This window comes from Hordeum vulgare, chromosome 5H, assembly GCF_904849725.1.
Source record: "Hordeum vulgare subsp. vulgare chromosome 5H, MorexV3_pseudomolecules_assembly, whole genome shotgun sequence".
Taxonomy (NCBI): Eukaryota; Viridiplantae; Streptophyta; class Magnoliopsida; order Poales; family Poaceae; genus Hordeum; species Hordeum vulgare.
The window spans coordinates 580798501-580812640 of record NC_058522.1 but is presented as its reverse complement, the minus strand read 5'-3'; the positions used below and the strand labels follow the sequence as shown (position 1 = coordinate 580812640).

Sequence of the window (14140 nt, the reverse complement as noted above, 5' to 3'; positions counted from 1 at the left end):
TCAATTCATTGTCTACATATAACTTGTACTCTATTATGCAGAATGAAGATTCTGGAATGTAAAAGTAGGAACATTCTGAATATTGGGTTTATTGACCCAGATAAAATACATATAGCGACGGTAACTGATAAACCCAAGGAGACGGAGGAAAACCTTCTAAGGTTTCTAACAGATCAAAATTTCTGTGACCACATACTGTTTCCATACAACTTCAAGTGAGGGTCTTTACTCTGTTGTGTCCCTTCACTTATAAGTGTAATTGCTAAGTTACTGACATATATATATATATATATATATATATATATATATATATATATATATATATATATATATATATACATGTGCAGCTACCATTGGATTCTGTTGGACATTTAAATTGATAAGGGAAGAGTTGATGCCTTCGACCCATTATCGAGACCCTTGGAACAGTTCCAAAGCCTGCAGGACATGCTCTAAGGGTAATTTCAATCATTCTTGCGCTCTATCGGTCTCTTTCGATGATTTTCTGATATATCAATTAATGAAAAACTTAGCAAATTATTTTCCTTGTCGGGCAGGATTTGGAAGCGGTTCAAGTACGTGACTCCCGGTATCGAGCATGAGAAGCTGATCTTTAGAGCGTCTCAGGTAAGTAGTAGTATGATATACTTCTATTTTCAATACATTTATGATGCTAGATTATTATTTTGATTATATATATTCTATTCTCGTAAAGTGCGACCAGCAGCCACGGGGGACGCATCTATGCGGATACTATGTTTGCGAGACCATTCGCACGTTTACCTCTGAGTTTAAGGATCACAAATTCGACGTAAGCAATGAACATTCACAGCTCTATTTTTACCCGTCATTCTTTGTTATCATGATTGATATTCATATTCATCTCTTCTTCTTATATAGCACACGGCCATGAGGACGAAGGTCCTACCAGAGCAACGCGCGATTGCTGTTGCAGAGGAGCTTACGGGATTTCTGAGGATGGAAGCTATAGAAGACAAAGGACGATTTAGTGTAGCTAAGGGCCATTACTGATGTTCGTCCATGTAATCGAATAGACGGGCTCTAGTCCCGATAATTCAGATCTTCATATAATTGTATATATATGCTCGCTTGTAAGATAAGTTAATCTTATATATATATGCATAAACATGTATATTTAGAATTATATAAAAACTAATTCCCGAACACCAAACGAGGCATCACGTTAATCTTCCGAACACCTAAACCCTAAAACCCTAAACTAAACAAAATGTACAGAAACTCTTTAGTTCCGGTCCGTGTTAAGATCCGTGACTAAAGGGCCTGCCCCTGAGGACGCTCCGAGGCGCCCACATGGAGCACCTTTGGTCCCGGCTTGGAACAGGGCCGGACTAAAGGTTAGGCCTTTAGTCCCGCCTCTTTGGTCTTGGTTGATGAACCGGGACTAAAGCCCCTTACGTGCCGGGACTATAGGCCCTGTCCTCACTAGTGGGCTTCCCTAATGCATGGCATGTCGCAGCGGATGAGCGACCATGTGTGGACCATCTCCCGAGGCACTGACGATGCTGCCGCCATTAATGGCGCCCTCGGGAGACAGCGAAACGACGGGACACTGACGACGCGGGTCGGTATTAACTGCTCCCCCGAAACTACGGGACGAACTGGCGACGCGGCTGCGCGATTGAAGGCGGCGGCCTCGGGAACCGACGACGCGGCAGGCCTCGGGAACTGACGGACGGACTGGAACCGTCGCGTGACGACGTGGACGTGTCACGTCATGACGGTTGGCGCGCTGACGACACGTCACCCCGGCGCATGTACGTCGCTGACATTTCGAAGGACCATCCTGCCCTTTGTTATGAAGAGGTATCGGTTCATCTCGATCGTCGTTGTGTTAGGGGGTGTACGGAATCAGAAGTGTTCTCTAAAACAAGCAGCGAGAGGTCCTATTCCCAGGTAATGATGATAATTTGCAAGTGGCATTCTGATGATTTCTTTCTCCTCGAGCGCTTTATTTATAAGCGTCTGCGTTGTACATGCCCTCGATGATCCACCTTTTTGTCGTTTCTCTAAAACAAGCACCGAGAGGTCCTATTCCCAGGTAAAAAAAGAAGAAACGAATGAAAAGCACGGGGTGATAGGTAGGCGTGGTGAATGAGAAATGAAATGTGAAGAAAAAATAACATTTATATATAGTCGTCTTTATAGAAGGATACTACTACTTTACATTTGTATTCATCATGTAATACAAATATACGTATGCGACAAATACCGAATTTTGTTCTCCCATTAGTTTTGTTTTTAGAGTTTCTTGAGGGAGTAGTGGTACGTTGTGTGCACCCATCACTTTTCACTTCTGCCTGTAGGCAATGAAGCTCGCGAGATGGTGCAGCGGCACGGCGCGGTTGGCATTGAACCGCTCGAGCTCGCGCTGGGCCTTCACCACGAGCTCCGCCGCGTAAGCCTGCGCTTGGTCAACACCCAGCAGCGTCTGGTACGTGGCCTTGTCGGCTGCCTTCCCGGACCCGGATACGTCGTTGGCCACTTGGAAAAGGACGCCGACAGAGCGCGCGTACCGCCGGACGCTCTCGATCTCGCCCTCCGTACCTCCGCCGACAATGGCGCCGCACACAGCCGCAGCCTCGAATAGCCGCGCGGTCTTGTGTAGGTGGATGTACTCCAGCATGGCGAGGCTCACAGGCGCGCCCTCCGACGCCTTGTCGGCCAACATTCCCGCAGCCACGCCCCCGGCACCCGCAGCGTTCCCGAGCTCAGCCACGGCCCACAGCGCGCGCTCTGCAGGGACAGCACCGAGGTCGGCGCAGCGGACAAGGTGCTCGAACGCAAGCGCGAGGAGCGTGCCGCCGGAGTAGAGTGCGGTGTACTCGCCAAACGCGACGTGGTTAGCAGGCCGGTCGCGGCGAAAGGCGGCGGCGTCGCTCATACACGTCATGTCGCAGCGGATGAGCGACCATGCGTGGACCATCTCCACGGCACAGGCGACGGGGGTGGCCACTGCCCTAGAGCCGCCGACGAGCTCGCACGCAGCGATGGCGAGGACAGGGCGCACCCGCTTCCCGCAACCGCAAGCGAGGACGGAGTAGCGCATGGACTCGCGGAGGCGCTCCGGCTGCCCAACAGGCAGGGCCCGCTCGAGCGCTTCCTGCACGACCTTCACGTTGGCAGACATGTACTGCTCCAAGTCCAAGCTACTGAACCCAGCTCGCAGCTTCGTGTTGCCTCTCTCGGGGATGCGGCGGGTGAAGGAGATGGAACGCCTGCACGGTGGCACTAGCAGTGAGGGCGGTGGCGGTCCTCCATTCTGGAGGCAGCAGCATGCCACTTTGTCCATGCTTGTGAGCACTCGTTTGACCGCTTAAATAGACCCAACTCTACTGTTTTTTTTTCAAGCTACTCCCTTCCATTCCTAAATACTCCCTCCGTCCCAAACTTACTACTTTATACTGAATTGGTACAAAGTTGAGATAGTTATTTTAAAACGAACAAATATAAGTTATTTTAGATATTTTAGTAAAAGACTACATACAAAGCAAAATAAATGAATCTATATTCTAAATTATATAAATTTGTATGTAGTCTTTTAATAAAATCTTTTAAAAAATTTATATTTAAAAACGGAGGGAGTACTTCAAAATTTCAGGTAGAATACAACATTTGGGTACCGAGTGAGTACCCACCACATGGTATGCTCCTCGATCGTGATGAACATAAATAAATATGTAAGGTTCGTGACGAAATCACATATGTAATGCTTCATGTGGAAAAAACAAAAACACTATTTACAAAATAAAAAAAAATTCCCATTTTAGCCATTGATTTTTTCCCCTTCTCATCCGTTCGCCTTTAGATCTGAAAAAACACAGCAGGTAATGGCGGCCGCCCACCATCACCGCATCACGCATCACGACCGCGAGACCCCTCGGTGACCCCGCCCCTCCCTGCCATGGATGAGCTCTCCATGGGCCTTGAAGCACGTGGAGCGGTTGAGAGACGGGATGCAGCTCGCCATGTCGTCGGTTGTAGCAAAATAAAACACGGATTGTACCAAAAAATCACGACGCCATGTGTAATGTAGCAAAATGCGACACCGGTGATAGAAAAATGCGGTGCGAGTTGTAGAAAATTTCGATGTCGGTTGAAGCATGTAGCAAATTACGCTTTCGGCCATGCCCGTTGCAGCTCCGCTCGTCATGAAGCAGTTGAGACAAAGAGAGGGGATGCAGCTCGCCATGTCATCGGTAGTAGCAAAATGAAACGACGACTGTAACAAAAATCGCGACGCCATATACGATGTAGCAAAATGTGACACCGGTAGTAGCAAAATGCGATGCCGGTTGTAACAAATCTCGATGTCGGTTGAAGCATGTAGCAAATTACGCCTTCGTCCATGGTTAGAGAGAGAGGGAGATCTATAGGGGCAATAGGGCCGGTTGTGGAGGCGACCGGTGGTGCGGGTTGGGTGGAGAAGCTGCAACGCCACTGTTGTGCGCGGGTGGCCGGAGCTGGGACAACGTCATGGCGTGCGGCGAGGGGAGGGGGCAGCGCGTGGAGGAGGAAGGAAAGGGATGCACGATGGATGACGATGGATCCCGCGGCCTGCGTGCCTTCGGCTCAAAAGTTTGGCCGGCGGGTAGAAAGTTTTTTGTTTTTTGTTTTTTTGAGAAATACTCTTTGAGACACTCACTTAGCCCAGGTCGTGCAAGAGTAGCGCGAGTTGGGCCTTGCCTCTCCCTGGGCGGGCTGGGCTCCGCTTGAGTCTTCTGGGCTTCATGGTCCTCGCCATCCAAGGCGGCCGGCCCTAGCCCGACCCGGCTCAGCGCCACCACTATACTCCTCTCCCCTCGCTCCATCCCCCCACCAAGCGAGACCTCTCCCCCAAGCAAACCCAAATCGGCCGTCGTCCCCTCTTCTCCTCCGCCGCCGTCGCCGCCGCCTTCTCGCGAGATCCCGACCATGGTGAGCTCCCCATCCCCCCTCCCCTCCCCTCCCGCATCCGGCGTCTCCCCCTCCCCTCCCCCTTTGCTTCCCGGGGTCCCATCCCCACCGGCCTAGGGTTTCCGATCTGATCTGATTCGTGGTGATGCAGGAGGGCAGCAGCGGCCTCGACGCGGCGATCGAGTCGCTCCTCAACACGGAGAAGCAGTGCCGCCTGGCCGGGGATGTGGCCGGCACCAGGAAGGCCGCCGTCGACATCGTCGAGCTCTGCTTCAAGGACGGCGCCTGGAAGACGCTCAACGACCAGATCGTCGTCCTCTCCAAGCGGAGGGGCCAGCTCAAGCAGGTACAGCTCGCTCGCCTCACACCCTCCCTTCTTTGCTTCGTGTTCGATTGTGGCCAACTTGGGCCCGTGGCTGCGATTTAGGGTACTCGACCCTAGATTTATGTCGTGGAAACATGCTCGGAGAAACTGCGCTGAGAGTTGGCTGGATCAACTTGTGAGATTTATTCTCCATGCCTTAAGAATTGAGAAGCTGGATTGTTTGTTTACAGGGACAAACTGGAATTTATGCAGTAGAAATATGTTAGTGGGCTATGTGTGTCAAGGAAGTAGGTCCCAAATAGGTTCTGACCTTGATGCCTTTATGTAATGGGGTGTCTGTTGCATCCATAAAAGGGTCTTGAGGAAGACATGCCATATTGCCTAGTAACGCAACTCTCTTATAGTGTTCATTATTGTTTTATGTGGCAGAAATATGTTCTGAGAAGCTGCTCAGAGAATTGACTGGATTAGCGTGTTCGATTTATTCTCTTATGACGTAGGAATCGGCTGTTCGGAGATGCTAGATTTGTTCGTTTATAGGGAGAAACTGTCTGAAGGAAGTATGGCTCAAATACGTTCTGTTTAGTTTGATGCCATTATGCAATGGGATGTTTGCCGCCCATAAGGGGTCACGAGGACTGACACACTAGCCATATTGCCTAAGAACATTACTCCCTTGCAGTGTTCATTATCGTTGTAAACCTTCATCATGTCTTAATGGGACTCGAGTTATTTACTTATTTCTTCTGTTTCTAATGGACTGTTTTAGTGCCAACTGTTCTGTTCTTTGTTTATTTATACCATATGTAAGAAATCGATCAACAGTCAATGGAGCAAGATCAGCCATGCACCCTAATTATTTTTCTTCTACTGTGAGTGTATAGCAATTGTTTTTATACTGCATAGTTGCAGTCATTGTTTAATGACATTGATGTTAGCATTTACCTGCAGGACCTATTTGTACTTATTGCTGTTTTTATGCCCTTGTCTGCAATATTTTTTTGTTTGAAGCCACTTGCAAACACTCTAGCCACAACTGCGGGTTCAGTAATTATATCATATCACTGCCTTGTTCTGATACTTGCAAAATCACTTCTGGGCTTCTGGCCAATAGTTTATATCACAAAGCACTAAATCAGAATGTGAAGTGATTGCATGGTTTGATTCACTAAATAATTATTTTCCTACATCTCTCTCTCTTTCTATGACAGCAAGACCATCTTTTCCTAGACCCTGTATCTTCCCCTTGATGTTCATCTTTCATCGTATTTGTTTATGTATTGGACAATATGCCATCAGCAGTTAAGCATTCATGTCTTTTGGTTTTGAGTTATGCACATATCTCACCTCCTTGTTCTTTATTATATGCAGGCAATTACTGCTGTGGTGCAGAAAGCGATGGAGTACATTGATGTGGCACCAGACGTGGAGACACGTATTGAGCTTATCAAAACACTGAGCAGTGTCGCTGCTGGAAAAGTGAGAAGAATGGCTGCTTTTTATTGTTTACTTCTGTAATACTTGGCTCTCAGAATCTCATTCTTGAGTATGCACTGTAGATATATGTGGAGATAGAGAGAGCTAGATTGATCAAAAGACTTGCAAAAATCAAAGAGGAGCAGGGAAAGATCGATGAGGCTGCTGAAATCATGCAGGAAGTTGCTGTAAGTTTGTACGCGCACTAGAATTCTGGATAAACTGTTCATCCACTATAATCATGATGTGCTCATTTTGCTGTTGCTCTTTCCGACAACCTTTAATTTTTCTCAACTATTTGATCCTCAGGTTGAAACATTTGGCTCAATGGCGAAGACAGAGAAACTTGCATTCATTCTGGAGCAGGTATGTTGCCAGTTGGCAGTAATAGAACTTTGAAGGGTCACCGAGAAGATTGCATTCATAAGAAACCTTTCAATATCATTGCTGCAGGTTCGGCTGTGCCTGGATCGTCAAGATTATGTGCGCGCACAAATTTTATCCAGGAAAATTAGCCCTAGGGTCTTTGATGCAGATACATCAAAGGATAAAAAGAAACCAAAGGATGGTGATAATATGGTTCAGGAAGCCCCTGCAGATGTACCTTCACTCTTAGAACTGAAGCGCATCTACTATGAACTGATGATTCGGTATGCTGTTCTTCTGCCTAGTGTTACTTAATCATGATAAGTTCAAATATTTTTTCTTGTAATATGTATCAGTTTATTGCAAAAAAATTATTAGACAAAGGAAATATCTTAATGTTTAGTTTACCTGGCCAATAATAACATTAACTACTGAACATAACTTTACTGTATGCCTGGACAATCAAGACAACAGCATTCACAACGACAGATACTTCCAAGTTTTCTACTGACATTTATTTGTCATTGCTGCAACCTATGGTCTGCTTATCGTTGGAAAGCTTGTTCAAGATTTCTATCTTTCCTGTTAGGTGTCCTACATGTATATATTCTATTTGCATGGTCATGTCATTGATACTACTTGAATGCCTACCAGTAGGCTGCAACAATACCTCATTTAGGGCTACAATTGTGAAGTCATGCTATTATTTGCTTTAGTTCCCTATTTAAACTGCTTGATAGGTGAAAAAAGATTCCCAGTTTGAACTGCTTGATAGCTGAATTACTCAAACTGCAAGTCAAGTATTTTACATATCGGTGGTCAATCTTGATTTTACATTCACTTTTCAGATATTACTCACATAACAATGATTACCTGGAAATCTGCCGTTGCTACAAGTCGATCTATGAAATTCCATCAATAAAGGAGGATCCAGCGAAGTGGACACCGGTAATCTCTCAATCACTTCTCTATGACTCTGCACGTGTGCCTTGTGCATGCCTAACTTGATCTAATTTCCTGTCTCCGTTTGTAGATTCTTAGGAAGATCTGTTGGTACTTGGTACTGGCACCTCATGATCCTATGCAGTCAAGCCTTCTCAATGCTACACTCGAGGATAAAAATCTGTCTGAGATCCCAAATTTCAGGTACCATTGCGTGCCTTTTAGGTTAAAAAATTCTGCTTTACGCGAGATGGCCTTTACTTAATTCCCACTTATGTTTGAGTGGAAACAGATTACTACTGAAGCAAGTTGTTACCATGGAGGTGATCCAGTGGACAAAGTTGTGGGAATTCTTCAAGGATGAATATGAGAACGAGAAGAATCTCCTTGGAGGAGCTTTAGGCACAAAAGCTGCGGAGGATTTGAAGCTGAGGATCATTGAACATGTATTGCTTTCTTGGCTTTCACTATATGCTTATTTAGTTGTCCTTTCTTGTTGCTTGTCAATTGATTGTCGGGTTCATGGTCTGTCTAGAATATCTTGGTTGTTTCGAAGTACTATTCGAGGATTTCTCTGAAGAGGCTGGCGGATCTTCTTTGCCTGAGCTTGCAGGTCTGCATTACCTACCTTCAGATAGCACAACTGCATCTTGTTTTCATTAATCCTCAGTTAAGGTATATATGGTGTATGCAGTATCTAATAACTTGTTCCAAGTTGTCCTTGTACAGGAGGCAGAGAAGCATATCTCGGACATGGTGAACTCAAAGGCCCTGATTGCAAAGATTGACAGACCAATGGGGATCGTGTCCTTCCGGACAGCCCAGGACAGCAACGGGGTGCTCAACTCGTGGGCATCTAACCTGGAGAAGCTCCTGGACCTGGTGGAGAAGAGCTGCCACCAAATACACAAGGAGACGATGATCCACAAGGCGGTGTTGAAAGCCTGAAAACCATTTTGAACTGAATGGCCTTGTGTAGGTTGTGTGCGTAGTAGACTCTCTATGGATCTGAATTCACTATCGCTGGATGGGTAAAACAATTCTCCGCTCAAGTGAGAGCATCGCCTGTTTGCTTTGGGAACTCGTGTGTGCGAACCGGTCTTGAGATACTGTAACCACAGGGAATGACGAATACTATTTGCTGTATTTTTCTGAACATTATTTGTATTCTTTGGTATCCACTCTTGCGAACCTGGACTTATCTGCTCATCAGAGCTTAGACCCAGTTTATCGATGATTTGCTTGCTGGGAGACGTGCTTGTTCTGTTTTGATTGGTACCGATTTGTACTGAGCCCTTGGAAATATTTACTTGCTTTGTTCATGTATAATAAAGTTTACACGGCTGGGAGCTGTACAAACTCAAACATGTCTCCTTCCACTCCAGAGTATCAAGAAACAGAACCTATCTATTGCAAAAATAGCTAAGGAGATAACCACTGACATCACCAACGAATTTTGACAGAGTACAAATGAACCGCCGACGAATGGAGTGAAGATCAGGTCTTAAAGGGGACGAAACCACCCACAGAGATGACGACGAGGAGCAGCATGTAGGCGCAGGGCAAGAGGCCCTTGGCGAAGGCGATGAGGCGGCAGTCGTCGCTGCGGCAGGCGGAAGGCGGTGGCCAGCTCCACCGGCACGGCGATGAAGAGGACAAAGGCGAGGATGGTATAATATACTGCCTTGTAGTGGACGAAGACAGGTCCGGCGGCCGGCAGGTGGAGCACGGTGGTGAGGGCTAGGACAAGCGTGAGTGATCCCAGCCCCGACAGCGCGCGCCCGAGTTGCGCTACCGCCGGTGGCGACGCGCATGGTATCATGGACGACATCATGTTGATTATGGTGGATTGACCAGTCTCCAGGTCGGACATGGCGTTGACGTCGACGCCGTTGCCGTCGGATTGGGATGAGGGAGTCCCCATGGATGGATGGATGGATGTGGAGTCTCGCTTAGTCGTCGTGTGTGGGGACGGAGATCTGAGGCAGAAAGAAAGGAGGGGATCTTCATGTTAGCAACAGCAAGCTTATGGAGCACACATACATTTGATAAGTCGTGTGCAATGAAAATAGTTATAGAAACAACCAAGCGGTGAAGCCGGCATCAAACAAGTTCAATCGATAAATTGATATACCTTTTCTAGTTGGGTTTATAAAAACCGTACGTGAACGGTTTTTTTAGGTCCTCAAACATGTACTTACTCTGTACCTAAATAATTTTAATTGAAGAGAAGTAGTTTAGTTTTCTTCAACTACAATTATTTAGATGCAGAAGGGTATGTTTTATTTGATAAGAAGTTCATCTTAGATTCGTTGTCAAGTGTACTTCCTTTGTGTCATAATATAAGGATGATCTTTTACACTGAGAAAACAGCTTCTAACCATATACTAATTGTTATCATATTACAAATGTTTTATATATTATAGTCAAATCAAAGTTGTAAAATATTGGGGAACGTCGCATGGGAAACAAAAAATTTCCTACGCGCACGAAGACCTATCATGGTGATGTCCATCTACGAGAGGGGATGAGTGATCTACGTATCCTTGTAGATTGTACAGCAGAAGCGTTAGTGAACGCGGTTGATGTAGTGGAACGTCCTCACGTCCCTCGATCCGCCCCGCGAACAATCCCGCGATCAGTCCCACGATTTAGTACCGAACGGACGGCACCTCCGCGTTCAGCACACGTACAGCTCGACGATGATCTCGGCCTTCTTGATCCAGCAAGAGAGACGGAGAGGTAGAAGAGTTCTCCGGCAGCGTGACGGAGCTCCGGAGGTTGGTGATGACCTTGTCTCAGCAGGGCTTCGGCCGAGCTCCGCAGAAACGCGATCTAGAGGAAAAACCGTGGAGGTATGTGGTCGGGCTGCCGTGGAAAAAGTCGTCTAAAATCAGCCCTAAAACCTCCGTATATATAGGTGGGAGAGGGGTGGACCTTGCCTTGGGGCTAAAGGAGCCCCAAGGGGGTCGGCCGAGTCCAAGGGGGGAGGACTCCCCCCCCAAACCGAGTTGGACTTGGTTTGGTGGGAGGGAGTCCCCCTTCCTTCCCACCTCCTCCTTTTTTTTTCTTTTCTCTTGATTTTCTCTTCTTGGCGCATAGAGCCCTTTTGGGCTGTCCCACCAGCCCACTAAGGGCTGGTGTGCCACCCTCAAGGCCTATGGGCTTCCCCGGGGTGGGTTGCCCCCCCTGGTGAACTCCCGGAACCCATTCGTCATTCCCGGTACATTCCCGGTAACTCCGAAAACCTTCCGGTAATCAAATGAGGTCATCCTATATATCAATCTTCGTTTCCGGACTATTCCGGAAACCCTCGTGACGTCCGTGATCTCACCCGGGACTCCGAACAACATTCGGTAACCAACCATATAACTCAAATACGCATAAAACAACGTTGAACCTTAAGTGTGCAGACCCTGCGGGTTCGAGAACTATGTAGACATGACCCGAGAGACTCCTCGGTCAATATCCAATAGCGGGACCTGGATGCCCATATTGGATCCTACATATTCTACGAAGATCTTATCGTTTGAACCTCAGTGCCAAGGATTCATATAATCCCGTATGTCATTCCCTTTGTCCTTCGGTATGTTACTTGCCCGAGATTCGATCGTCAGTATCCGTATACCTATTTCAATCTCGTTTACCGGCAAGTCTCTTTACTCGTTCCGTAATACAAGATCCCGCAACTTACACTAAGTTACATTGCTTGCAAGGCTTGTGTGTGATGTTGTATTACCGAGTGGGCCCCGAGATACCTCTCCGTTCACACGGAGTGACAAATCCCAGTCTTGATCCATACTAACTCAACTAACACCTTCGGAGATACCTGTAGAGCATCTTTATAGTCACCCAGTTGCGTTGCGACGTTTGATACACACAAAGCATTCCTCCGGTGTCAGTGAGTTATATGATCTCATGGTCATAGGAATAAATACTTGACACGCAGAAAACAGTAGCAACAAAATGAGACGATCAACATGCTACGTCTATTAGTTTGGGTCTAGTCCATCACGTGATTCTCCTAATGACGTGATCCAGTTATCAAGCAACAACACCTTGTTCATAATCAGAAGACACTGACTATCTTTGATCAACTGGCTAACCAACTAGAGGCTTGCTAGGGACGGTGTTTTGTCTATGTATCCACACATGTAAATGAGTCTTCATTCAATACAATTATAGCATGGATAATAAACGATTATCTTGATACAGGAATTATAATAATAACTATATTTATTATTGCCTCTAGGGCATAATTCCAACAGTCTCCCACTTGCACTAGAGTCAATAATCTAGCCCTCACATCACCATGTGAATTACATTGTAATAAATCTAACACCCATACAGTTCTGGTGTTGATCATGTTTTGGCCGTGGAAGAGGTTTTGTCAGCGGGTCCGCTACATTCAGATCCGTGTGCACTTTGCATATATTCACGTCCTCTCCCTCGACGTAGTCGCGGATGAGGTTGAAGCGTCGTTTGATGTGTCTGATCTTCTTGTGAAACCGTGGTTCCTTTGCTAAGGCAATGGCACCAGTGTTGTCACAGAACAAGGTTATTGGATTCAGTGCGCTTGGCACCACTCCAAGATCCGTCATGAACTGCTTCATCCAGACACCCTCCTTAGCCGCCTCCGAGGCAGCCATGTACTCCGCTTCACATGTAGAATCTGCTACGACGCTTTGCTTGGAACTGCACCAGCTTACTGCACCCCCATTAAGAATAAATACGTATCCGGTTTGCGACTTAGAGTCGTCCGGATCTGTGTCAAAGCTTGCATCGACGTAACCTTTTATGGCGAGCTCTTCATCGCCTCCATACACGAGAAACATCTCCTTAGTCCTTTTCAGGTACTTCAGGATATTCTTGACCGCTGTCCAGTGATCCACTCCTGGATTACTCTGGAACCTACCTGCCATACTTATGGCCAGGCTAACATCCGGTCTAGTGCACAGCATTGCATACATGATAGAACCTATGGCTGAAGCATAGGGGACGGAGCGCATATGCTCTCTATCTTCATCAGTTGCTGGGCACTGAGTCTTACGCAATCTCGTACCTTGTAGAACTGGCAAGAACCCTTTCTTGGACTGTTCCATTTTGAACCTCTTCAAAACTTTATCAAGGTATGTGCTTTGTGAAAGTCCTATCACGCGTTTTGATCTATCCCTATAGATCTTAATGCCTAGAATGTAAGCAGCTTCTCCTAGGTCCTTCATAGAGAAACTTTTATTCAAGTAATCCTTTATGCTCTCTAAAAACTCTACGTTGTTTCCAATCAGTAATATGTCATCCACATATAATATTAGAAACGCCACAGAGCTCCCACTCACTTTCTTGTAAATACAAGATTCTCCAACCACTTGTATAAACCCAAATGCTTTGATCACCTCATCAAAGCGTTTGTTCCAACTCCGAGATGCTTGCACCAGTCCATAAATGGATCGCTGGAGCTTGCACACCTTGTTAGCATTCTTAGGATCGACAAAACCTTCGGGTTGTATCATATACAACTCTTCCTTAAGGAAGCCGTTAAGGAAAGCCGTTTTGACATCCATCTGCCAGATTTCATAATCGAAAAATGCAGCTATTGCTAACATGATTCTGACGGACTTAAGCATCACTACAGGTGAGAAAGTCTCATCGTAGTCAACTCCTTGAACTTGTGAAAAACCCTTTGCCACAAGTCGAGCTTTATAAACGGCCACATTACCGTCAGTGTCAGTCTTCCTCTTAAAGATCCATTTGTTCTGAATGGCCTTGCGGCCCTCAGGCAGTACCTCCAAAGTCCACACTTTGTTCTCATACATGGATCCTATCTCGGACTTCATGGCTTCCAGCCATTTGTTGGAATCTGGGCCCACCATTGCTTCTTCATAATTCGCAGGTTCATTGTTGTCTAACAACATGATTGATAAGACGGGATTACCGTACCACTCTGGAGCAGCACGTGGTCTCGTCGACCTGCGTGGTTCGACAGAAACTTGAACTGGAGTTTCATGATCATCATCATTAACTTCATCCTCAACCGGCGTCGCAATGACAGAGGTTTCCCCTTGCCCTGCGCCACCATCCAGAGGGATGAAAGGTTCG

At 46.5% G+C, this 14140-nt stretch overlaps 2 protein-coding genes across 3 annotated transcripts; one reads left to right on the top strand and one right to left on the bottom strand.

Annotated features, from left to right (window-relative positions):
* Positions 1–2134: 2134 nt before the first annotated feature.
* Positions 2135–3355, bottom strand: LOC123399574 (geranylgeranyl pyrophosphate synthase, chloroplastic-like). Its single transcript, XM_045093977.1, has one exon. The coding sequence runs from the start codon at positions 3329–3331 to the stop codon at positions 2330–2332; it is 1002 nt and encodes a 333-aa protein (XP_044949912.1). The 5' UTR covers positions 3332–3355; the 3' UTR covers positions 2135–2329.
* A 1416-nt stretch (positions 3356–4771) lies between these two features.
* LOC123395144 (26S proteasome non-ATPase regulatory subunit 12 homolog A-like) lies at positions 4772–9225 on the top strand. Of its 2 annotated transcripts, XM_045090080.1 has the most exons (11): positions 4772–4956; positions 5087–5281; positions 6632–6739; positions 6820–6924; positions 7046–7102; positions 7190–7386; positions 7951–8050; positions 8136–8248; positions 8337–8490; positions 8580–8657; positions 8774–9225. In XM_045090080.1, the coding sequence occupies exons 1-11, from the start codon at positions 4954–4956 to the stop codon at positions 8990–8992; spliced, it is 1329 nt and encodes a 442-aa protein (XP_044946015.1). In that variant the 5' UTR covers positions 4772–4953; the 3' UTR covers positions 8993–9225. The 2 variants fall into 2 exon arrangements, with proteins under 2 accessions (XP_044946015.1, XP_044946014.1); XM_045090079.1 differs by lacking the exon at positions 4772–4956 and having other exon boundaries at positions 5081–5281.
* The last annotated feature ends 4915 nt before the right edge of the window (positions 9226–14140 follow it).

Coding starts and splice junctions, on each gene's coding strand:
- LOC123395144 (XM_045090079.1), top strand. CDS start 5,081: ATGCAGGAGGGCAGCAGCGGCCTCGACGCGGCGATCGAGTCGCTCCTC. Junction 7,103..7,189: donor TTGCATTCATTCTGGAGCAG/GTATGTTGCCAG, acceptor TCATTGCTGCAG/GTTCGGCTGTGCCTGGATCG. Junction 8,051..8,135: donor ATCCAGCGAAGTGGACACCG/GTAATCTCTCAA, acceptor CTCCGTTTGTAG/ATTCTTAGGAAGATCTGTTG.
- LOC123399574 (XM_045093977.1), bottom strand. CDS start 3,331: ATGGACAAAGTGGCATGCTGCTGCCTCCAGAATGGAGGACCGCCACCG.